General features: G+C 32.0%; 3 protein-coding genes across 4 annotated transcripts in view; 1 reads left to right on the forward strand and 2 right to left on the reverse strand.

The window, feature by feature from the left end:
- The first annotated feature begins 347 nt into the window (after window positions 1-347).
- On the forward strand, window positions 348-8,336 carry LOC137013890 (interleukin-9 receptor). 2 transcript variants are annotated; one of them, XM_067377930.1, is made up of 9 exons: window positions 348-420; window positions 923-1,004; window positions 1,084-1,207; window positions 1,298-1,470; window positions 1,736-1,893; window positions 4,762-4,930; window positions 5,017-5,107; window positions 5,184-5,250; window positions 7,290-8,336. In XM_067377930.1, exons 2-9 carry the CDS (start codon window positions 935-937, stop codon window positions 7,572-7,574), a joined length of 1,137 nt encoding a protein of 378 aa, XP_067234031.1. In that variant the 5' UTR covers window positions 348-420; window positions 923-934; the 3' UTR covers window positions 7,575-8,336. The 2 variants fall into 2 exon arrangements, with proteins under 2 accessions (XP_067234031.1, XP_067234032.1); XM_067377931.1 differs by lacking the exons at window positions 348-420; window positions 923-1,004 and having other exon boundaries at window positions 1,163-1,218.
- Window positions 8,337-9,968: 1,632 nt separating this feature from the next.
- Window positions 9,969-17,388, reverse strand: ube2ib (ubiquitin-conjugating enzyme E2Ib). Its single transcript, XM_067377933.1, has 7 exons — window positions 17,254-17,388; window positions 15,993-16,069; window positions 13,094-13,177; window positions 12,936-13,008; window positions 12,752-12,861; window positions 12,569-12,648; window positions 9,969-10,667 (listed from the first exon to the last, which is right to left on the reverse strand). The coding sequence occupies exons 2-7, from the start codon at window positions 16,056-16,058 to the stop codon at window positions 10,604-10,606; spliced, it is 477 nt and encodes a 158-aa protein (XP_067234034.1). The 5' UTR covers window positions 16,059-16,069; window positions 17,254-17,388; the 3' UTR covers window positions 9,969-10,603.
- Window positions 17,389-21,625: 4,237 nt separating this feature from the next.
- kctd5b (potassium channel tetramerization domain containing 5b) overlaps window positions 21,626-26,557 on the reverse strand; it is a 32,939-nt gene continuing 28,007 nt past the window's right edge. The window contains exon 6 of the mRNA XM_067378158.1: window positions 21,626-22,345. Coding sequence (XP_067234259.1) covers window positions 22,316-22,345 — 30 coding nt within the window. The 3' untranslated portion in view covers window positions 21,626-22,315. The remainder of the gene's footprint in view (window positions 22,346-26,557) is intronic.

Raw genomic sequence — 26,557 nt, forward strand, 5'->3', positions numbered from 1 at the left:
TTACCCTTTCATTTCCTATGGCAGTCATTTCTGACCGCGGAAAACACAAGTGTTATTTATTTGTTTGTTTGTGGTCACATAGTCACTGAGACAAAAGTCACCTAGTTTCGTACAATTTCAAAACATTTTTTATTCAGCCTAAAATGACCGACAGCAGCAGAGGGTTAAAGCGCCCGACACACGTGTGATGATCTCGGTTAAGAAACGTGTCACAGACTTTGCTGATCTCAATGCTCAAGTGTGAAAAGGATGGCCATGATAAGAGATCAGATGACTGATAGACTTGATCATCAAAAGGATGAAAAACAGTGCGAGAGAGACTGAAAGACAGAGAGTGAGAGAGAGAGAGAGAGAGAGAGAGAGAGAAGCAGGAACTTTCTTTTCATGTTCGCGTGACACCAGAAACAGCAGCGACTTCAGGTAGATTTTCTATCACTCTTGCATTTATTATTTTTATTTCTGCCAAGTGTGTTTGCTTTGGTTTTCTTTTCAATTTTCTTTAAACTAAAGAGAGTAATTTAGTTGAATTCTTTTGTTGTTCCTTTGGTAGTATTTGATGTATCTCCTTCAATTCTCAGCAGCCAAACAATCCCCAGTGAGAGACTGATAATAAGTTTGAATCAACTGTTTAGTTTTAGTTCAGATAAAACGACACATGCAGTCATCTCAGTGTCAAATAATTCGCTCAGTTTACATGCATTCACCCTAAATTTTGCAGTGTTTCTGCAGTAATGTTGTATGGACGCTTCAATGAAGAACATGAATTTGGTTTATTGCATTAGTCTTACCCTGCATGCTTCAGAAAATGTCAACTCTGAGCATCACAACTAATATTTTGTAGACAGGCCACTGCTATAATAGGCGACTCAGTAGACCTGCTTTTCCTTTTATATTGATGTGCCGATTTATTTGTCTGTTACAGGCTAAAGAGAACATGCATCGCTCTTCATTCCTTCTCATATTGATGTGTTTTTATGATATTTTGGCGAGTTTCATCACTTTGGGTAAACATTTCTGCTCACATTGTATATTATTTGTAAGTATATCTATGCGTTTATATGTCGCCTATAAAACTGTGTTCAGGTGATCAGTATAATCTGGAGTGTCTCAGTAATTATTTATCCAATATCACCTGCTCTCTGAACATCTCGGCTGAGTCTCTGGGCAACGAATCGTCCTACTGGCTGCAGTTCATCTCAGATGATGAGTGAGAATACTGTACTGAATCACATTCACACATCAATCAATCAATCAAATCACATACATACATAAGTAATTGTAATCTGTTTTTGTGTAGAGAACACTATTACTGCACAATGAAGAGGAGAAAACAGTCATTACTATGTGAGCTGGATATATCACCAGTGATTTTCACCGATATGGACAACTACACAATCTCCCTCCATTCCGGTTACCATGGCAACAACTTCTCCGTTGTACTATATGCTGGCTTCATGCCTAGTTTACATGGTAAGAGCAAGTGCACTCGTCTGTGTGTGTGTGTGTGTGTGTGTAGTCCTGGTAAACCCTACGTTATGGGGACAAAACATCCCCCAAATGAAAGGCAATACCAGAAATCCTTTTTTGTTCCCCTTGAGGAAAACAGCGTATAAATCACACTAAATTATGTTTTTTGTTTTTTTTTTGCAAATGCAAAAATGCAGTTTTCTGTGATGGGTGTTGAATATACAGTTTCATTATGTCTATGGTCAACATAAGTTTGTGTGTGTTGTAGTTCGTCCGGTCCCTCCGTCTAACCTGTCACTACTGTGGGAGAAGGACAGGGTGCTTTTCCAATGGCAGAGCGGATATGATCCATATGATACACACAATTTACGTTCCAGTCTCATTTCCAGGCTCCAGTACCAGCTCAACGTGTACAGCAAACACCAGGTGTGTGATATCTGTGTGTGATACACGGTATATATATATATATATTATATATATATGTGGCAAGAAAAAGTATGTGAACCCCTTGCAGAATCTGTGAAAATGTGAATTATTTTAATAAAATAAGAGAGATCATACAAAATGCATGTTATTTTATATTTAGTACTGTCCTGAGTAAGATATTTTACATAAAAGATGTTTGCATATAGTTCACAAGACAAAACAAAAGCTGAATTTATTAAAATAACACCATTCATAAGTATGTGAAGCATTGATTCTCAATACTGTGTGTGGTTACCTGATGATCCACGACTGTTTTTATGTTTTGTGATGGTTGTTCATGAGTCTCTTGTTTGTCCTGAGCAGTTAAACTGAACTCTGTTCTTCAGAAAAATCCTCCAGCTCCTGCAGATTCTTCAGTTTTCAAGCATTTTTGCATATTTGAACCCTTTCCAGCAGTGACTGAATGATTTTGAGATCCGTGTTTTCACACTGAGGACAACTGAGGGACTCAAACTCAACTATTAAAAAAGGTTCAAACATTCACTGATGCTCCAGAAGGAAACACGATGCATTAAGAGCCGGGGGGTGAAAACTTTTGAATTCAAATATCAAGGTAAATTGTACTTAATTTTTCTGCCGGAAAACATGCAAGTATCTTCTGTTGGTTCTGAAGGGCAGTACTAAATGAAAAACAATGATATTTAAACAAAATAAGAAAAAATGTGACATCTTCATCCTGTTCAAATGTTTTCACTCCCCGACTCTTAATGCATCGTGTTTCCTTCTGGAGCATCAGTGAATGTTTGAACCTTTTTTAATAGTTGAGTTTAAGTCCCTCAATTGTCCTCAGTATGAAAAGATGGATCTCAAAATCATTCAGTCACTGCTGGAAAGGGTTCAAATATGCAAAAGATAGTGGAAAACTGAAGAATCTGCAGGAGCTGGAGGATTTTTCTGAAGAACAGAGCTCAGTTTAACTGCTCAGGACAAACAAGAGACTCATGAACAACCATCACAAAACATAAAAACAGTTGTGGATCATCAGGTAACCACACACAGTATTGAGAATCAATGGTTCACATACTTATGAATGGGGTTATTTTAATAAATTCAGCTATTGTTTTGTCTTGTGAACTATATGCAAACATCTTTTATGTGAAATATCTTACTCAGGACAGTACTAAACAAAAAATAACATGCATTTTTTATTATCCCTCTTATTTTATTAAAATAATTCTCATTTTCACAGATTCTGCAAGGGGTTCACGTACTTTTTCTTGCCACTGTATATATGTATATACTGTATTATATGTATATATAGCATTATTAATATATGTGTGTGTGTGTGTGTGTGTGTGTGTGTGTGTGTGTGTGCTTTTGTTTATATTACATTGTGGGGACCAAATGTCCCCATGATGTAATATAAACCTGAGTTCACCTACATCGTGGGGACCAGCCAGCGGTCCCCACAATGTAAATGGGTTTATAAATCATATAGAATGAGTTTTTGTGAAAAAGTAAAAGTTTGCACAGTTTCCTGTGAGGGTTAGGTTTAGGGGTAGGGGCAGGGTAGGGGGATAGAATGTACAGTTTGTTCAGTGTAAAATGCATTGAAGTCTATGGAAAGTCCCCACAATTCACAAAAACAAACATGTGTGTGTGTGTGTGTGTGTGTGTGTGTGTGTGTGTGTGTGTGTGTGTGTGTGTGTGTGTGTGTGTGTGTGTGTGTGTGTGTGTGTGTGTGTGTGTGTGTGTGTGTATATATCAATGAAATTCATTGTATAATTATTTTTGGAATTTAATGGATTCAAAGTTAGATTGCACAAAAGTTTAATCAAAAGCAAGACAAAGAATGCAAGCTGTTATCAAGGCCAGAGGAGGCCATACACATTTTTTTTTTAAGTTATTTTTTTTTTATGTATGAATAAAGACTATTTAGTTTTTTCACTTTGTTGTTTGCCTAATAAATGACAATATTTTTTTTTAGTTTTAAATAAGTTTTCTCTTTATTATGACAGGTGGTCTAATAAATTTGTTGAGCTCTCTCTATATATATGGGTCAATACCGTGACGGGTCTTTTTTTGTTCAAAGGCCTTAATAATAATAAAAAACAAAGATATGACATCCAAAGTATGTAAGGTAGTACAACTAGATCTCTTTTATTGAATCCAAAAGGTTAAATTATATTTTTTAGGTATTTTAAAGATTTTGAAGTGTCAAAAGGTCATTCGGTTTAACCGTCCAAAGCCCAATACAGCCATTTCATTTGATTAAAATATCTTAAAATGTAATAAATGAATATATTTTTTATTCTGCCATGATTTTATAACATCATATATCAACATAGTGCAAAATGGTATTAAAAGTATGTGCCGAAGTCATTAATTTGTTAGGAGAATGAATGTCTGGAAAAATGAATTTCATTGATATCATTCAGAGTAACCAATATAAAGGGACAATTTTGGATCAAGTCATGTGGTCAGTATCAGGGGACAGGATGTGCACCTGCAAAGGACCACATGGTCATGAAACAAAGTATTCTCTCTACATATACACACAAAAATTATTTTATGGTGTTGTTTTATGTGTGAAGTCTTGTGTGCTTTACTAACTCACACCACACATGCTTTTAACAATATTGTGACTTTCTATTCATTTCTATTAACACTTCTTTTTCACAAGTGCCTATTTAACACCATGGGTGTAGCAAGAAATGCAGAAACTTGATTACCCAGTAATAACGGTCAAACAACACCCTTGTTATGCACTAGTTGAAAGTTAAAAATGTCACTAATTTGTCACTGAAGTTGCTGTTTAAAAAAGCGTTTTAATTCTTGAAATTACAAATGCCAATGCTTGTGTTTCAGCTGTATGAGGCAGAAGCTGTTGACCAGAAGGTGTATATGGACAAGTTTAGATTTGAACCTCACACAAATTACACCGTGCGTGTGAGATCGCTGCCCGATCAAGAGGTTTATAAAGGCGTGTGGAGTCTGTGGGCCCCTGCGTTACACTGGAGGTCAGGGGACATTCGCAGTGAGTCGGTTTGCATTGAACGCAAACTATTGCAAAGGAGTAATAATGACAGCTGCAGTTAGATCATTTCCTTTTGTGTGTTTAAGGTGAGACTTCGGAAAGATCTTCCCATATTGCCTGGTATTTTATGCTTTTGCCATTGCTGCTGGTCCTTCTGGCCTGTATCCCATACTCCAGGTGAGAAACATTCTGAAATGCTTCGATGTCCTCCGTCTGTTTTCATGTAAATAAATGATGGATGTTTGTGTTGTAGATTGAGAAAGGATGATTATATACCATCACCAGCTCCTTATTTCAGGGACTGGGATGTAGATGTTCAGGTAACTTCTGCCAAAACACACACACACACACACACATATATATATATATATACACTACCAGTCAAAAGTTGGAATAGATAAGATTTTTAATGTTTTTAACATAAGTTTCTTCTGCTCAACAAGGCTACATTTATTTAATTAAAAATACAGTAAAAAACAGTAATATTGTGAAATATTATTACACTTTAAAATAACTGTATACTATTTAAATATATTTGACAAAGTAATTTATTCCTGTGATGCAAAGTGAATTTTCAGCATCATTACTCCAGTCTTCAGTGTCACATGATCCTTCAGAAATCATTCTAATATGATGATTTTCTGCTCAAAAAACATTTATTGTGTAATTTTTTGTTTTTTTTTCAGGATTATTTGATGAATAGAAAGTTCAAAAGAACAGTGTTTATCTGAAATCTAATCTTTTGTAACATTATAAATGTCTTTACTGCCACTTTTGATCAATTTAATGCATCCTTGCTGAATAAAAGTATTCATTTCTTTAATTTCTTTTAAAAAAAATAAAAATTCTTACTGACCCCAAACTTTTGAACGGTAGTGTGTAATGCTACAGAAGCTTTGTATTTCAGATAAATGCTGTTCTTTTGAACTTTCTATTCATCAAGGAATCCTGAAAAAAAATAAGCAACTGTTTTCAACATTGAAAATAATCAGAAATGTTTATTGAGCAGCAAATCAGCATATTAGAATGATTTCTGAAGGATCATGTGACACTGAAGACTGGAGTAATGATGCTGAAAATTCAGCTTTCATCACAGGAATACTTTATAAAATCTATTCAAAACAGTTATTTTAAATTGTAATAATATTTCACAATATTACTGTTTTTACTGTATTTTTAATTAAATAAATGATCAGCATTTAAAAACATAAAAAATCTTACCGATTCCAAAATTTTGACTGGTAGTGTATATATATATATGTTTTTCATTGTTTTTACTGTCAAACCGTGATAGTAGATGGCGACATGTTACTGTGTTTAGTGAGTGTAATTAATTATTCATTCAAATGAGTCATTCAAAAATGCTAATTCATCTTCAAAAAGCTGTTTTTTAGCTGTTCAATATCAGGCATTCTCACTCGTGACAACTAACTACAGTTTCTGACAATGTGAGTGGCGTTTGCAAATGTTAACAGTTTGCAGCATTAATGTCTGTTGCGCAAGTTATGCTCAAAGTTTAATACTTTTTTGAGTTTTTAGAGAGCCTCTAAATATAAGCAATAATAGGGACTGTAATTACATTTAGATCACAGATGAATTGATAAATCAGTATGCAATAGACATATTGCAGCAAAATCCTATTTTTCCATAGATGAAGACACTTAGAGACTCCAATAAATATTTTTGTCTTCACCAATGTTGTTATTGGTAACCTAACTTATTAAAAATTGTTTCCATTAATTGAAACGATGCTAAAATAAAATAAAACAGTTAGATGAAAATCTAAATTGAAAAATTTAAATTAGAAATGTTGCCTATGCAGCTAACTAAAACAGAAAATAATCAAACAATTTAAAATGAAAACAGAAAAAATTCAAATAAAAGCTAATTAAAAATATTCATAAATACTGTAACAGTAGATAAAGGAAGCTTTTTAAAATCAGATATGAGAAAGATATCAACTATGGTTTTGCGGTGTGTTATCAGATATAAGATATCAAACACGTTTCTGACCTTGCAAACCCATTTGGGGATTCGAGCACCGCAGAATTAGCTTAGAAAAGAGTTCTTGAGTTATGATAAAGGGATAGCTCACCCAAAAATAAACAAAGTCAAGTATATTTGTTTATACTCCACATCAATATAATTTTAAGTATTAGATCACATAGCATTCAATCATCTTTATATGGCATTACCTTAAAAACAAGCAAAATAACATTTCTTTAAAAACAGGAAAATAGCAACATCATTATCTATAGCAAAACGGTGGAAACAGCTGATCCTGGTTCTGACACTAAATGAACTGGCTAAATGTTTCCTAACACATCACTGTTAATGGTCTGTACGTGTGTGTTTTCAGATCTGTTCGATGCTATCTGGTAAGGTGAGAGGTGTAATGCAGGGGGAGGAGTCTCTCCAGATTGACATTCTGACCGAGAGCACAGACACGCCCCCTCAGCTGACCTTAATTTATGAGACGAGCGACCAGGATGACCTCACGCCCCAGTCTCCCAGCATGCCTCATTCTCCCGTGTGGTCAGAGGTCGACTCGGGCTGCTGGATTCGTGATTTTGTTCCAACAGAGGGGGGAAGCATCACATGCAGCGAGGACTACTGCACGCTCTCCAACACGTATGCCATCTAACATGTGCTTGAACACTACTGTTCAAAAGTTTGGGGTCAACAAGATGTTTTATTCAGCAAGGATGCCTTAAATTGATAAAAAGTGACAGTAAAAACATTTATAATGTCATAAAATATTTTCAACTTCTAACTTTCTATTAATCAAAGAATTCTGCTAAAAATTCAGCTTTGATCACAGAAATAAATTGCATTTTAAAGTACACTAAAATACAAAAATGTTATTTTGAATTGTAATAATATTTCACAATTTTGCTGTATTTTTATTCAAATAAATGCAGTCTTAATGACTCAAAAACATTTAAAGATCTTACCGGCCACAAACCTTTGAATGGTAGTGTACAGTACCTGTCAAATTTTGGAAACATTAAAAATTAGAAGTCTCTTCTGCTCACCAAGACTGCATTTATCTAATCAAAAATACTGTAAAGAAAATTGCAAAATATTACAATTTAAAATAACTATATATATATTTTAAAATGTAATTTATTCCTGTGATGTAAAGCTGTATTTTCAGCATTACTCCAGTCTTCAGTGTCACATGATCCTTCAGAAATCATTCTGATATGCTGCTCAAGAAACATTTATTATTATTATTATCATCATCAAAGTTGAAAACAGTTTTTGCTGCTTAACATTTTTGTGGAAATGCTTTTTCAGGATTCTTTGATGAATAGAAAGTTCAATGAACAGCATTTATTTGCATTTTTAATTTTATTAAAGCATTTATTAAATATAAGTCTTTTGTAATTTCATAAATGTCTTCACTGTCACTTTGATCAATTTAATGCATGCTTGATGAATAAAAGTATTCATTTCTTTTATAATCTTACCACAAATGTTAAAAATGGTATCATTGTTTAACCCTCTACTGCACACGTTGATGGCACATGAAAAAAAATATATTCCACATCATTTTTTGGTTCATTTTGGAACATTTTATTGATTCTTTTATTTTTTGTGTGCAACAATGGTACAGAATCATAGAGAAAATTATCATCAAAATCACATTTAAAAAAAAAAAAAATGTCAAGAATACATTAAAAAGGGGAAAACACTTGAAAGACATTGCTTTATTGAAGTTGATACATGCATAGGTTTGTATCATGTAATGTGTCATGAAACTCCATATGAAACTTCAAAAAGCAATTCTTCTCTGCTGTGAAATAGTGGTGTACGTTACAATTTTTGCACATGTTCCTTCATAACCAGGAACCTTGCATCTTCCCTTCTTATAAGACATTATGGACAAAGTGAGGTATTGTCCAAAACAACTTCCAAAACTACCCCTTATTGCACAACGTTGCACTGAGGCAACCAAAAGAAAAACTGAATTTCTGAACATGCAAAATAAAAAAAACTTCATAAAGCCTGACAAAAGGCTTCTCTACACCTTCATACACACATATTTTTATGATGTACAATTCATGACATTTTAAATAAGATTACTAAAGCAAACAATCTTGCCTTTTTCTCACACCATGTGCTCCATGTGTCAGAACAGGACGTCTCACCTTTAAATGGTGCTCGATAGTGACTTACTGGACTGTTCTTTGGTACTTTATCAACCTAATTGGTTGTAATCACTTAAAGAAAAATTTACTGAAGATAGGGCTTAACAAAACTTTCTGTTGGGCAACGCTGTGCTGTAGAGGGTGAAAAATATATCCAAATAGTTTTTTCATTTGTGATATTTTGCAGTATTACTGTATTTTTTATGAAATAAATGCAGAATTGGTGAGCAGAATAGACTTTCCAAAAAAAAAATCAAGGTACTAATATATATATATATATATATATATATATATGTGGCAAATGCTTGGAAACAAGGTTGAATTTGAGCAATAATGCATGGATTTTTATCTTCACATATTAGGTAATGCATTAACATACTATATTTGCTTGTTATATAAAAAAAAAAGTAAATGAAAATGTATTCAGTCAGGCATTATCTGCTAATTGCTTTCAATTTTAGGAATTGTGACTTGAAGTTTTTAAAATACTTGCTATAATCAATTTATAATTTTTGAATGTAATTTGCTGAATTATATTTAAAGCAATTCTAAAATGCTGTCAGTTTACTGCTATAGCTTTTTGTTTACATTATCATTATTCTATATAAATAAAAATGCAATGTGTATGAAACATCTGTCATATATCAAGTCAGTCAACAACTGTGCATTCGGCATCATGCAAAAGAATTATCTTTGGCTGTCACGTCTCACCTTTTTCTGTTTTTAGTAGTCATGAGCACGATTGAACATCTAGCTGTTTTTGAACACAAGAACGCATCTACAAAACGCATTTTGTAGAAAGAGCTTTATTAAACATACAGACACAATCAGTGTGAACACAGGACACATGTTCCCATCAAACAAACAAGAAACCATGTACAGCATGTTTAAGAGAATTGGACTCTGGTTCTGCTGCTCACAGGAGCAATTACTCTGGACTTTATTCAACGAATCAGCATTAGACAATCCTAGAAAGATCTAAGACCATGTGGCTGGTCAAACACAAACAGGCCCAATGGAGAGGAAACTGGTCCTAGATCAGCATTCTGAGGGGAAATGTCACCATGAGGCACTATCCCACATATGACGCAACAAACCAACCTCTAAACCAGAGCCACACACGCACACACTCACTCGCACGTTTTCAAGGGGAAACTTTACAAACATAATAAAATGACGAGTGCACGCAAGCACGCAGACAGACGCCAAATGAATAAAGGAGCTAAAATCCCAACAGTCCGCTTCGATCGAAGACTGAAGTTGATGTGATTTCTTACAAGCTGGTTTGAAATGCAACAAGACCTGTGGATACTGAATTCGTGACTGTGTTCTAAGGGAAACGGAGAGCAAATGAAATTAAAAGGGAAGAGGAGGAGTGTGTAAGAGTGTAAATTTTGTGGTTCATGGGAAGGGTTTGGGGTTGATGGCACAGACATCATATTTTAAGTCCTTTTAGTCCCGGTGAGAGGATAGCACGAGTATTCACATAATCCCTCTTTCCATTCGTCTCGGTCTCGCTTTACGACGGGGAGAATTTTTTGGCCTGTGCACGAACTCTTTTCTCGTACTCCACTCTATTCTGACTGTAAACAAAAACACACAGAGCAATCAACGCAAGGAACATCTCACACTCGCTGTTCCAGAAACTACTGAGTCAAGTCATGTGAGCTTCATTCTGCTATATGTAGGAACGAAATGATGTTTCTCACAGGACCACAATGCTACTTATAGAAACATCTATAAATGCACATAGCCAAACACTGCAGCAAAATAATGCTGCCTTATAAATGACAATGGTCTCAGTGCTAATACTGAATTAGGTTAACTGAAAATAGTTCTATTTAAATAAAACTATGGAAGCCCATTTCTGACACATAATAAAAAAATATGCTTTGGTAAATCAATGATGACATAAAAAGTCAAAATTATGATACACAAAGTCACAATTATTATGATATAAAAGCGTCAACATTTTGACTCTCTTAATTATTAGATAAAAGCTCCTAATGATGAGATGCTAATAAAGACTACAAATGAGATAATGCTTTTTATTTCATAATTATGATTTACCAAACATTTTTCATATTCACTTACATGGTGAAAATGGGTTAAATGAGATAGAAGTAAATTATGAGATAAAAGTATGTCAAAATTTTGACTTGTCATAATTATGATAGTTAAAATTTAGACAAAAAGTCATAATTATGAGACACTAAGTCATAATTATAACAAAGTGTAAAAATTATGAGATAAAAATAAATAATTGTCTTATGTCATAATTATGATTTACCAAACACTATATTTTTCATATTCATTTGTGGTGGAAATGGTTTAAATGAGATCAAAGTAAATTATGAGGTAAAAGTATGTCATAATTTTTACATCATAATTATGAGATTATGAAATTTACACAAAACAGTCATAAATATGAGATACAAAGTCATACTTTAACAAAGAGTAAAAATTATGAGTTAAAAAGATAATTGTTTTTTATGTCGTAATTATGATTTACCAAACATTTTTCATATTCACTTATGCGGTGGAAATGGGTTAAATGAGAGAAGTAAATTATGAGAAAAGTATGTGTCAAAATTTTGACTTGTCATAATTATGAGATAAAGTTAAAATTTAGACAAAAAGTCATAATTATGAGATACTAAGTCATAATTATAACAAAGTGTAAAAATTATGAGATAAAAATAAATAATTGGCTTATGTCATAATTATGATTTACCAAACACTATATTTTTCATATTCACTTACGTGGTGAAAATGGGTTAAATGAGATTATTATGAGAACATTGATGTCATAATTATGCGATAAGTCATAATTATAACAAAGAGTTAAAAAGAGATAATTGGCTTTTTATGTAAAAATTATGATTTACCAAACATTATTTTTTAATGTTCACTAATGCAGTAGAAATGGCTTAAATGAGATAATAGTAAATTATGAGATAAAAAGTTTGTCATAATTTTGACTCAAAAGTCTAAATTTAGACAAAAAGATCATAATTATGAGATCTTAAAAGTCATAATTACAACATGAAAAAGTCAAAACTGACAAGTCAAAATTGCGAATTGTCAGTTCTGAGTCAATTACGACCAAAAAAATGTCATAGTTATGACCATCTCCTAAATTTTACTTTTCATGTCATAATTGGCTTTGGTCATAAGACCGAATATGGTCCACATATGGTCCAGTTTTTATGGAAGCCAAATATTTTTATGTACATATTCATGATTACCAGATGATTAGCTTGGAAACATGCTAACCTGTGCTTTCTTGTGTTTTTTATATGGTTTACTCTTTAGTACCAATATTTCTGTGCATTAAAGAGTTGTGGCTGACGCAGAGCATTTCAAATGAACCGCTCATGAGGTTCTCTTGCTGCCTTAGACCATGAGTAGACCGCTCACTAGAATCTGGAACAGAGCAACCCTTCAGTATGCAGTATGCACTCTCTGCATGTGTTAAACATACCAGTATATAGTGTACGCCTCTGCCTGAGCTGGATCCTGTATGTTCGGTTCATTTAAGAGCTCCTGAATCCCTAACAGGATCTGAAGAAGTAAAAAAAACACCAGAAGAGTTTTATCATAGTGTATTTTAGGAAACAAAGCAGTAGAATACCATTGACTAGAGAGGAATATAGTTTTAGGTGACCTGTTTAATGGTGATGGCAGGTCTCCAGTCTTTATCCTCCTCCAGGATGGAAAGACACACTGTTCCTGACGGATACACATTCGGGTGGAAGAGCGGAGGCTCAAATTTACCTACGCAAGAGAAGTGAGCATTCGTGAGGTGTGGTTCAGGCAACATGGACTGAATATGTTTGTGCAAAACTCACACTTTGGGGGTGATGAGGGGTAGTCGTCTTTAAACAGCATCCTTAACTTAAACAGACCTCCTTCCCATGGAGTCTAGGGAGAGATGGAGAGAAATTTCACATGATGTTACAAATCTACAGAGGATTCATGCAATTAAAGCTTAAATGAACAGTCTTACCCCCTTCTTTCCTGGAATAGCACATTCCCAGTTCATAAGATTCATGGTACCATCAGGGTTTTTCGTCGGCACAGCAACAAAGCCCTGGGAACATTTGGTTGGGACAAAAGCACTAAGTGAACACCAGAGTAGGGCTAGGCAATATGGCCAAAAATATTTTGGCTGAATGGTCATATATGGCATATATCTCAGTATTTTCTACTTTTTTCCTATTTGAAAAAAAAAAAAATCCTGCCTAATGTGGTCCAACAAACAATGCTGAGATTTAAAGCTAAGAAAAAAAATACATGAAAACAGGTAGGCTATGCTATATATCAGGGGTATTTAATCAAAGTCCCAAGAGTTCAAGTCTCTTTCCTTCCCAGCAGAGGTCTGGACACACACACACATTATATATATATATATATATATATGAGATATTAACACAAAGTTTATGTCTTTCCTTGCCATCTACAAATAATTTCCCCAATTATAATAATTAAAAGTTTTGAAATGCTCAACATGCTGATTAATAATGTTAAATGTAGATGGAAAAAACATCTTGTCACAAACCTGGTTTGAACAGTCAGAGTCATATTTGTATGACAGATAAAAATAACTATATTTGCAGCAAAACTATATTTTAGTGCAGGCATCCACCTATTTTGCTGCTCACTGTGTTTCTACCACTGTTGTTAAAATAACCACGTCATCTGCAGCTCTTAATGTGGCATTTCAGAGTCTTCAGTGAGAGAAAAATACGTGCACGGAACGGAAAGATCTTGAATGAAGCGCGTTTGTCTCTAGATAAAAATATTAGACAATATAGTGGTGAAACATCATTACCATAAACGACACTGAGCGCTTGTGATGTGCACCGCTCTGTTTTTTTGACACGTTTTGCATTTAGAAACAGTAAAATGATGCTATTGTCATTCTTGTCTATTCATTTATGTCTTTTGGTCCAGTTGGAACCAAGCCAGGGTCCAGACCAGGACCGCCATTTAGATATGCCTGCTATATATATTTGTGTGAAAAAAAAGGGTTAAAATCACATTACATTAATCCGATGGCTCAGTGAGGCCTGCATTGACAGCAATGCCATTAAACTTCTCAAGATCCAGAAAGGTACTAAAAACATATTTAAAACAGTTCATGCGAGTTCAGTGGTTCTACCTTAATATTATTAAGCGACAAGAATGCTTCGAATCTTAGGTTTCGAATTAGTGATTCGGAGCGCCAAAGTCACGTCATTTCAGCAGTTTGATACGCGATCTGAATCACTGATTCGAAACAAAAGATTCGAAGCAGTGTTTTGAAATCGACCATCACTAGATATCATTGAAAAGTCATTATTTTGTTTTTTTGGGGGGCAAAAAATATTCTCGTCACTTATAATATTAAGATTGAACTGCTGAACTCGCATGAACTGATTTAAATATGTTTTTATTCCCTTTATGGATCTTGAGAGAGGAAGTACCATTGCAGGCAATGGAGGCCTCGCTGAGCCATCTGATTTTATCAAAAATATCTTAATTTGTGTTCCGAAGATGAACGAAGGTCTTACGGGTGTGGAACGGCATGAGGGTGAGTAATAAATTACACTATTATTTTCATTTTTGAGTGAACTAACCCTTTAAAGGTGCCCTAGAACGTTCTTTCATAAGATGTAATATAAGTCTAAGGTGTCCCCTGAATATGTCTGTGAAGTTTCAGCTCAAAATACCCCATAGATTTTTTTTTTATTAATTTTTAATTTTGGGGCATCATTAACTATGCACCGATTCAGGCTGCGACCCCTTTAAATCCTCGCGCTCCCTGCCCCCCGAGCTCTCGACTATAATACAGTACATGAACAAAGTTCACACAGCTAATATAACCCTCAAATGGATCTTTACAAGATGTTCGTCATGCATACTGCATGCATACATCGGATCATGTGAGTATATTATTTATTTGGATGTTTACATTTGATTCTGAATGAGTTTGAAGCTATGCTCCGTGGCTAACGGCTAATGCTACACTGTTGGAGAGATTTATAAAGAATGAAGTTGTGTTTATGAATTATACAGACTGCAAGTGTTTAAAAATGAAAATAGCGACGGCTCTTGTCTCCGTGAATACAGTAAGAAACGATGGTAACTTTAACCACATTTAACAGTACATTAGCAACATGCTAACGAAACATTTAGAGAGAATTTACAAATATCACAAAAAATATCATGTAATCATGGATCATGTCAGTTATTATTGCTCCATCTGCCATTTTTCGCTATTGTTCTTGCTTGCTTACCTAGTCTGATGATTCAGCTGTGCACAGATCCAGATTAGATAGTTAATACTGACTGCCCTTGTGTAATGACTTGAACATGGGCTGGCATATGTAAATATTGGGGTCATACATATTAATGATCCAGACTGTTACATAACAGTCAGTGTTATGTTGAGATTCGCCTGTTTTTCGGAGGTCTTTTAAACAAATTAGATTTATATAAGAAGGAGGAAACAATGATGTTTGAGACTCACGGTATGTCATTTCCATCTACTGAACTCTTGTTATTCAACTATGCAGAGGTAAATTCAATTTTCCATTCTACGGCACCTTTAATATTTAGCATATGTCTCAGGAGGACAAATTGGACACAGCAGCTCACTCTATGTCCACCGCTATTTTTTCAGATGTGCTCATATCAAACTACTGTATATCGATATAAAGGGTATTGCCTCATTCTATAATCGCTCATAAAAATATATCATACAGACTCGATATACCACCCAGCCCTCCACCAGAGGATACAATGCGTTACAGGGTTATTTAATAGTATATAAAACCAGCAATTACTTGTAGGATTATAAATGTGCAGAGTATAAAACTGATTATGTAGATTGTAAATGCATTCATTAAAAGAATGTTACTTACAAATGGATGGTCTTTCCTCCATGCTTTGCGCTCTTGTGCAAGTCGACTCAGAGCAATGCCAGACATGACCACTGATCCTATGGAGAAGTGCACATTATATTTATTATATATGTATAAGAGCCCATCCGGTGTTTCTGGTAAGTTTTTGTATTGTGTGAATCTGGAATTCACCAAAACAAAATATAGTTAAATGGACATACTTAGGGGGGCAATATTTCATATATTTAATACATATGTAATATTTAAATGGGCAGTACCAAACATATACTTAGAAAGTGTCTATCATATACACCTGCTTGTGACTGATGCACATGAGTAACTTTATAAAGATTCTTATGTGAAACTTTATTTTTTCGCATGTGAAAGTAATTTTTTTAATGAATATTATGTCAAAGAAATTTTATCTAGATCTAAACAATACACTGTAAATGTTGGTGAATAACCAACATATAAAAACTCGTAAACTAATTGGCTAGCTATATATATATATATATATATATATATATATATATATATATATATATATATATATATTTCGCCATGAGTTACTACAAATTAATAATTTTTCCAATATTGTAGCTTCGGGGTAAGCTGTGCCAACGGTTCAAATAATAGTAATAGTGATATTTGCCTCTAAATACAGCAAATTAATTTATGTTAAATTATTTACAAATATTAATTATTTGATTCTCAATGATTATTGGATACCTTGACATGACAGTTCACCCCAAAAACACTTTTATATGGTCAAATAATCACGATTTCTTAATTTCACAGTATTACACAATGTAAAATTGATCCACAATGTGACATCATAATTAAGATTTTACGTCACACTATGTAATCAATCAAACAACATAATTACAACTGAAGTTATTTACTTCCAATTACAACGATATAATAAAAGCTAAAACTCCAGATTATGATAGTTTACAACCTTGATTATGGCCTCACAATACAGATTTTTAAGTGTTCATAATAGAAGTTGACGCCATACTATGACATAATGGGATTTTAACTCCATAGTATAACACTATAATCAAGGAAGGGTTTTAACTTCACATTGTGACATCATAAAATGTCAATAAATATGGAGTCCAGCGCTGGAACGCGGTTCATGAGCGCGCAGGACAAAGAAACTCGACTTCCTTTGACGCGAGCGCGCGTTCACACAGCAACCATACCAAACAAAACCGATGCGAACGTTTATTAGTTATCAAAACACAATAACGCCTCGCCTGTACGGACAGTGCCGCCTTACCTTGAGAATCCCAGTGTTATTCGTCTTCTGGGCCCGCTCACTCGAACCGTGTTTGACTCGGTACCAAAGCTGTGAAGTTTCCCTCCCGAAAACACATTCGGTTCTGAGTGAAGCAGTCTAATCAGGACCAGCGGCACTACTCGCAGATCGCCTGCAGGAAAACTCGGGATCAATTGAAATAACGCTAATGTTGTTCTTTTAACCGATTGAATTGTTGAAATATTTTAGCTTAGACGTATAGGCGCCATGTGTTTGGAAATATGAGGCGTTGAGTTTTCCCTCGTGGAAACATTTAGAACAGGCATTCCAATAGACGTCTAAAATTTAAAGGGACAGTGCCAGAATTAAAAAAAAATATCTATCTATTTGTCTGTCTGTCTATTTATCTGTCTGTCTGTGTGATGCTTGTTATATTCTGTGAAATTGGATTAGTAAAATCACCAAAACAAACATGTCAGTGACAAAGTCACAATGGGCCTCAACATTTACAACATGTTACTTAAAATAGAGACTCAGTATGATCTTCACATTTGCCACAAGTTAATTAATTAATGCAGAATACAGTTTGATGGCTGCAAATGAAAATTTTGGCTTATAAACACTGGCAGGTGTGGCAAGAAAATTCATTTTTTGGAGAATGGGACAAAAAATATGAAGCAAGGCTAGTTTTTACAAGCATTCTTCATACCTTGAACATCCACAGAAAACTCTGTTCTGATGATATTAATGACTTTATATATACGTCAGTGATGTGGAAAACCACACATGAATAGTATGGCAAGCCGTTTTGACTTTTATTCATTCTCAGGATATGAATTCTTGATATTAGCAGTTCAATCCTTGATATCAGGAATTACATTTCCACTAGTAACAATGTTAATTCTTGATATCTGTAATTATATTTTCACTAGTGAAATGTCCCCAAAGACTGCCATTCAAATTCAGTTGTTGATATCAAGAATTGAGTTCTTACTAGTTGAAATTCCAATTTCACATATCAGAAATACAATTCTTACTAGTAAAAATGATAATTTTTGATATCATTAATCACTTTAGTGCAAATATCTATTCTTGATATCAACAATTGAATTGCTAACAATGTTAATTTTTGATATCAATAATTTGATTGTCACTAGTGACAATGTTAGTTTCTGATATCATGAATGTGATTGTTAGTAAGAAAGCCATTTTAGTTAACTGAAATTATATTGATATCAGAAATACACTTTTACATATCAAAAATGAAAATTTTTACTAGTAGGCTGCCATTCAAATTCAATTGTTGATATCAAGAACTGATGTTTCAACTAGTGCCAAATTAATTCTTGATATCAAAAATGAACATTTTACTAGTAATTATTGATGTCAAAAATTATGATTTTTACTAGTAAGAAATGTATTTCTGACATGTGAAATTGGAATTTCAACTAGTAAGGAATCAATTCTTGATATCAACAATTGAATTTGAATGGCAGCCTATATGGCAAGCCGTTTTGACTTTTATTCACATCTCAGGATATTAATTCTTGATATCAACAATTCAGTTCTTGATATCAGGAATTACATTTCCACTAGTAACAAAGTTCATTTTTGATATCAACAATTCAATTTTCACTAGTAAAAACTAGAATTCTTGATATCTGTAATTGTATTTTCACGATATTTTCAACTAGTAAGAAATCAGTTCTTGATATCAACAATTGAATTTGAATGGCAGCCTATTGGGACATTTCACTAGTGAAAATACAATTACAGATATCAAGAATTCTAGTTTTTACTAGTGGAAGTATAATTCTTGATATCAAAAATGTGCATTTTTACTAGTGAAAATTGAATTGTTGATATCAAAAATAAACTTTGCATAGTGGTAATGTAATTTCTGATATCAAAAATTGTCATTGTTACTAGAAATGTAATTCCTAATATCAAGAATTATGTTTTTAACTAGTGAAAATTGAATTGTTGATATCAAGAATTCATATCCTGAGAAAGAAAGTCAAAACGGCTTGCCATAGACAACTGAATTATTGATATCAAAAATTATGATTTTTCTAGTAAGAATTGTATTTCTGATATGTGAAATTGGAATTTCAACTAAGAAATCAATTCTTGATATCAACAACTGAATATGAATGGCAGCCTATGGTGACATTTCACTAGTGAAAATACAATTTCAGATATCAAGAATTCTAGTTTGTAAATGTTGATATCAAGAATACATATTTCTGCGAGGGATGACATCATTGTTGATATCAAGAATTAACATTTTTACTAGTGCAAATGTTAATTTTTGATATCAACAATTGTCATTGTTACTAGTAGAAATGTAATTCCTGATATCAAGAATTAGCATTTTAACCAGTGAAAACTGAATTGTTGATATCAAGAATTCATCCTGAGAATGAATAAAAATCAAAACGGCTTGCCATATAATAATTGCTTTAGTGATGAATGAAATTTGTCAGTCTCACCTTCCTTACAATTTCTCTGATAAGCTTCATGTAACACTCTGCCCTGCCCGCCTTAAAAAACTCAGACCAGTCAAAACTATTGTTACATGTCAATAAGTGTTGAAGCGACAATGCAAGATCAGTAATTGTGATTGGCTGTAAAAATTTAAAGAGATATGACGCTACAACTTTATTTGGCCCATTTTAGCTGACTTCACCCAAGTGAAAATACAATTACAGATATCAAGAATTCTAGTTTTTACTAGTGGAAATGCAATTCCTGATATCAAGAATTGAATTGTTGATATCAAGAATTCATATCCTGAGAATGAATAAAAGTCAAAACGGCTTGCCATATTTTCATACAACCGACTCGTTTTTTTTATATTGGATGGTCACGTGTGTGCACAGATGGCGTGGCATCAATGACAGCTCGGACTCATGGATTAATCTCTCAGCATGAAGGGGGAATCTTAATATTCAAATGATGCTCTCCACTACACATGGGGAAGCATTAGCATCTGAGCAGGAATTACACAATGTTTGGAATGATGCTGTTAAAGTGATCAACTTAATCACATCATGACATGACCTCATCGTGACCCGCTTGCTAGACATCACTGAGATACTATTAGGCCTATATATTTTTAAAATATATTTATTTTTATTCATTTAGTTAAACTTTTAGTTATTATTATGTTTTTAAAATCTCTTTTTTTTTTGTTATTTTAGTAGTCTACATTAGGGTTGTCACCATACCCTAAAAACATATCTTAAATTTCTATATAGCTGTAATTTTAGTTTTTTAAGTTTAAGTTTGATTATATTTTATTTGATTCGATTAGACGAAAGTAGTGAAATACACTCATTTGTCAAGGATATCACAATAAAGTTAAAAACTTGTTTCCAATGCAGTCCTTGATATTTAACACATGATTTGATTTTGATCACCAAAAACTATTTTTTAAGAATTATAGTTTTAAAGACACTTTCCCTAATAACTTGCTTTCTCCAAAATGTCAGTAAGAAGCACACAGACACATAACGATTTGTTAAAAATGCATTTATGTCTTAAAAGTGCGTGGATGTGTGCTGCTACATTCAGCTACTTGGATTTTATAGTGATGTGGGATTTTGAAGTACAGGTTTAGATTTTACTAGTTACCAAAAATGTGTTTAGCATTTTCAAAAATGATATACAAATGCATCTATTGTTACCTTATAGGATATATAATAGTGTTTGTCCATATATCAAAATGTGCAAGGTGTCATTTATATGCTTCCCCTATCCCGTCTTTCCTCTTGATTGACAGAGAGGAAAGCTCTTTCCCTTTAAGTTCCAGCAATGCAGTATTAAGATACACTAACATATTTCTTAACAGCAAGGATGCATTTACTGATACCTCTGAATATTGCCTGGATAATAATAATAATAACAGCAGTAGTGCAAAAGCAATAATGTTCACATTAAAAAGGAGTAAAAAACATACAGGTTGCCAGATATAGTTCAAAAGTTTGGGGCCAGTAAGATTTATTTTTAAAGAAAAAAATCCTTTTATTCAGCAAGGATGCATTAAATTGATTAAAGTGTCATTAAAGACATTTAAAATGTTCAAATAAAAGCTTTTCTTTTGAACTTTTTATTCATCAAAGAATCCTGATTAAAATGTATCACTATCAAATATCATATTAGAATGATTTCTGAAGGATCATGTGACACTGAAGACTTTGAAAAATTCAGCTTTGATCACAGGAATAAATTACATTTTACAATATATTATAATAGAAAACACTTCTTTTATATTGCAATAATATTTCACAATATTTCTATATTTATGATCAAATAAATGCAGCATGGGTTAAAAATCTTACAAACCCCAAACTTTTGAAATCTCACACTGAGAAACATTACTCAGCAGTACAATCGTGTCGGTACTGCAAAATTTGTACCGATTTTTAAAATCACTATTGTTAACTATTTGTTGTTTATACAAATCATAAGACAGTGGAGTCTAAAAGTCAGAGACCACAATACAAATCTGGAACCTTTAAGTTTCCGAAAAAGTTAAAACAAAATATTCTGGTGTTCCATGAAGACAAAATATTTACTGCTCTCTACGTTCTATGTGACTAATCAAATGTGAGTAAATGATTGACATTGATCATGTGACTCAGATTTTCCTACAGTGAACATGATCATCCGGTTTTGTTCGTGTCAGTAAAGTAAAACAGAGACAAACCAAATACTAAGACATCTGTAACAAAAAGTATTTGTTTTAAATTAGAAAATGCAAAATTGAAGCATTATCACTATTGGAGCCCATTGTATATAGAGTGACTGTGATTGTAACAGGTGGACAGTGATTCGGAGTGACGTGAACATTTCCTTTTGATCCCTGAGATTTACATGGGTCCAGTTCTTCAGATCCCGACCAGAAGATCAAAACAAAGCATCCCAGTTTTTATTCCGACAGATTAACAGGCACCTTAAATGGACGTGCTCTTCACGTGTTGCTTGCGTGCTTTAGTGCTCTTTGAGGCGTGAAGAGAACAAGCTCATGGGATGTTCTAGAAAGAACTGATATGTCTCAAAACACTGGAGCTCTAGATGATCATATTCTAGATCCACGCTCCTGTAGGATCTGAGGGAAAACAGAAGAGGATTTACATAATACAACAAAAGATTACTAATCTGCACTGAGTTACTGTCACGAATAACGGCTCTGTCTGGAATAACATACTACTTTTACGATTTCTGAAGAAAGTTTGGGGTCTGTAAGATTTCTTCTTACATCTCTTCTGCTCACCAAGGCTGCATTTATTTGATCAAAAATACAGTAATATCAGGAATATATTATTACAATTTAAAATAACTGTTTTCTATGGAAGAGGATTAGGGCCAAGCAATAATAAATAAAATAAAACCATCTCGAGATTAAAGTTGTTACATTTCGAGAAAAAATCGTTAAATTTAAAGAAAAAAGTCGAAATAAAATGTTGAGAATAAACTCGTTAAATTACGAGAAAGAACTTATTAAATTTAAAAAAAAAGTCAAGATAAAACGTTGAGAATAAAGTCATTAAATTACGAGAAAAAAGTTGTTAAATTACGAGAAAAAAGTTGAGATAAAATGTTGAGAATAAATTCGTAATTTAACAAATTTGTTCTCGTAATTTAATAACTTTTTTTCTCCTAATTTAATGAGTTTATTCTCAACATTTTATCTCAACTTTTTTCTTGTAATTTAACGAGTTTTTTTTCGTAATTTAATGACTTTATTCTCAACATTTTATCTCGACTTTTATCTCGTAATTTAACGAGTTTATTCTCAACATTTTTTTTCAATTTTTTCTCGTAATTTAACAACTTTTTTCTCGTAATTTAATGACTTTATTCTCAACATTTTATCTCGACTTTTTTTTCGCAATTTAATGACTTTATTCTCAACATTTTATCTCGACTTTTATCTCGTAATTTAACGAGTTTATTCTCAACATTTTTTTTCAATTTTTTCTCGTAATTTAACAACTTTTTTCTCGTAATTTAATGACTTTTTTCTCGTAATTTAATGAGTTTATTCTCAACATTTTATCTCTACTTTTTTCTCGTAATTTAACGAGTTTATTCTCAACATTTTATCTCTACTTTTTTCTCGTAATTTAACAACTTTTTTCTTGTAATTTAACAACTTTTTTCTCATAATTTAATGAGTTTATTCTCAACATTTTATCTCGACTTTTTTCTCGTAATTTAACAAGTTTATTCTCAACATTTTATCTCAACTTTTTTCTTGTAATTTAATGACTATTCTCAACATTTTATCTCAACTTTTTTCTTGTAATTTAACGAGGTTTTTTTTGTAATTTAATGACTTTATTCTCAACATTTTATCTCGACTTTTTTTTTGTAATTTAATGACTTTATTCTCATTTTATCTCTACTTTTTTCTCGTAATTTAACAACTTTTTTCTTGTAATTTAACAACTTTTTTCTCATAATTTAATGAGTTTATTCTCAACATTTTATCTCGACTTTTTTCTCGTAATTTAACAAGTTTATTCTCAACATTTTATCTCAACTTTTTTCTTGTAATTTAATGACTATTCTCAACATTTTATCTAGAATTTTTTCTTGGAATTTAACAACTTTTTTCTCGTAATTTAATGACTTTATTCTCAACATTTTATCTCAACTTTTTTCTCGTAATTTAACAACTTTTTTTTCGTAATTTAATGACTTTATTCTCAACATTTTATCTCAACTTTTTTCTCGTAATTTAACGACTTTTTTCTCATAATTTAATTCTCAACATTTTATCTACTTTTTTCTCGTAATTTAACGACTTTTTTCTCGTAATTTAACGACTTTTTTCTCATAATTTAATGAGTTTATTCTCAACATTTTATCTCAACTTTTTTCTTGTAATTTAACGACTTTTTTCTCATAATTTAATGAGTTTATTCTCAACATTTTATCTCAACTTTTTTCTTGTAATTTAACAAGTTCTTTTGTAATTTAATGACTTTATTCTCAACATTTTATCTCGACTTTTTTCTCGTAATTTAACGAGTTTATTCTCAACATTTTATCTCTACTTTTTTCTCGTAATTTAATGACTTTTTTCTCATAATTTAATTCTCAACATTTTATCTCTACTTTTTCTCGTAATTTAACGACTTTTTTCTCCTAATTTAATGACTTTATTCTCAACATTTTATCTCAACTTTTTTCTCGTAATTTAACGACTTTTTTCTCATAATTTAATTCTCAACATTTTATCTCTACTTTTTCTCGTAATTTAACGACTTTTTTCTCGTAATTTAACGACTTTTTTCTCGTAATTTAACGACTTTTTTCTCATAATTTAATGACTTTATTCTCAACATTTTATCTCAACTTTTTTCTCGTAATTTAACGAGTTTATTCTCAACATTTTATCTCTACTTTTTTCTCGTAATTTAACGACTTTTTTCTCCTAATTTAACGACTTTTTTCTCCTAATTTAATGAGTTTATTCTCAACATTTTATCTCAACTTTTTTCTTGTAATTTAACGAGGTTTTTTTTGTAATTTAATGACTTTATTCTCAACATTTTATTTCAACTTTTTTCTTGTAATTTAACGAGTTTTTTTTTCATAATTTAATGACTTTATTCTCAACATTTTATCTCGACTTTTTTCTCGTAATTTAATGACTTTATTCTCAACATTTTATCTCGACTTTTTTTTCGTAATTTAATGACTTTATTCTCAACATTTTATCTCGACTTTTATCTCGTAATTTAACGAGTTTATTCTCAACATTTTTTTTCAATTTTTTCTCGTAATTTAACTTTTTTCTCGTAATTTAATGACTTTTTTCTCGTAATTTAATGAGTTTATTCTCAACATTTTATCTCGACTTTTTTCTCGTAATTTAACGAGTTTATTCTCAACATTTTATCTCAACTTTTTTCTTGTAATTTAACAAGGTTTTTTTTGTAATTTAATGACTTTATTCTCAACATTTTATCTCGACTTTTTTCTCGTAATTTAACGAGTTTATTCTCAACATTTTATCTCTACTTTTTCTCGTAATTTAACGACTTTTTTCTCATAATTTAATGACTTTATTCTCAACATTTTATCTCAACTTTTTTCTCGTAATTTAACGACTTTTTTCTCATAATTTAATTCTCAACATTTTATCTCTACTTTTTCTTGTAATTTAACGACTTTTTTCTCGTAATTTAACGACTTTTTTCTCCTAATTTAACGACTTTTTTCTCGTAATTTAACGAGTTTATTCTCAACATTTTATCTCTACTTTTTTCTCGTAATTTAACGACTTTTTTCTCCTAATTTAACGACTTTTTTCTCCTAATTTAATGAGTTTATTCTCAACATTTTATTTCAACTTTTTTCTTGTAATTTAACGAGTTTTTTTTCGTAATTTAATGACTTTATTCTCAACATTTTATCTCGACTTTTTTCTCGTAATTTAATGACTTTATTCTCAACATTTTATCTCGACTTTTTTTTCGTAATTTAATGACTTTATTCTCAACATTTTATCTCGACTTTTATCTCGTAATTTAACGAGTTTATTCTCAACATTTTTTTTCAATTTTTTCTCGTAATTTAACTTTTTTCTCGTAATTTAATGACTTTTTTCTCGTAATTTAATGAGTTTATTCTCAACATTTTATCTCGACTTTTTTCTCGTAATTTAACGAGTTTATTCTCAACATTTTATCTCAACTTTTTTCTTGTAATTTAACAAGGTTTTTTTTGTAATTTAATGACTTTATTCTCAACATTTTATCTCGACTTTTTTTCTCGTAATTTAACGAGTTTATTCTCAACATTTTATCTCTACTTTTTCTCGTAATTTAACGACTTTTTTCTCATAATTTAATGACTTTATTCTCAACATTTTATCTCAACTTTTTTCTCGTAATTTAACGACTTTTTTCTCATAATTTAATTCTCAACATTTTATCTCTACTTTTTCTTGTAATTTAACGACTTTTTTCTCGTAATTTAACGACTTTTTTCTCGTAATTTAACGACTTTTTTCTCATAATTTAATGACTTTATTCTCAACATTTTATCTCAACTTTTTTCTCGTAATTTAACGAGTTTATTCTCAACATTTTATCTCTACTTTTTTCTCGTAATTTAACGACTTTTTTCTCCTAATTTAACGACTTTTTTTCCTAATTTAATGAGTTTATTCTCAACATTTTATCTCAACTTTTTTCTTGTAATTTAACGAGGATTTTTTGTAATTTAATGACTTTATTCTCAACATTTTATTTCAACTTTTTTCTTGTAATTTAACGAGGTTTTTTTTGTAATTTAATGACTTTAT

Source organism: Chanodichthys erythropterus, chromosome 23, assembly GCF_024489055.1.
Source record: "Chanodichthys erythropterus isolate Z2021 chromosome 23, ASM2448905v1, whole genome shotgun sequence".
Classification (NCBI taxonomy): Eukaryota; Metazoa; Chordata; class Actinopteri; order Cypriniformes; family Xenocyprididae; genus Chanodichthys; species Chanodichthys erythropterus.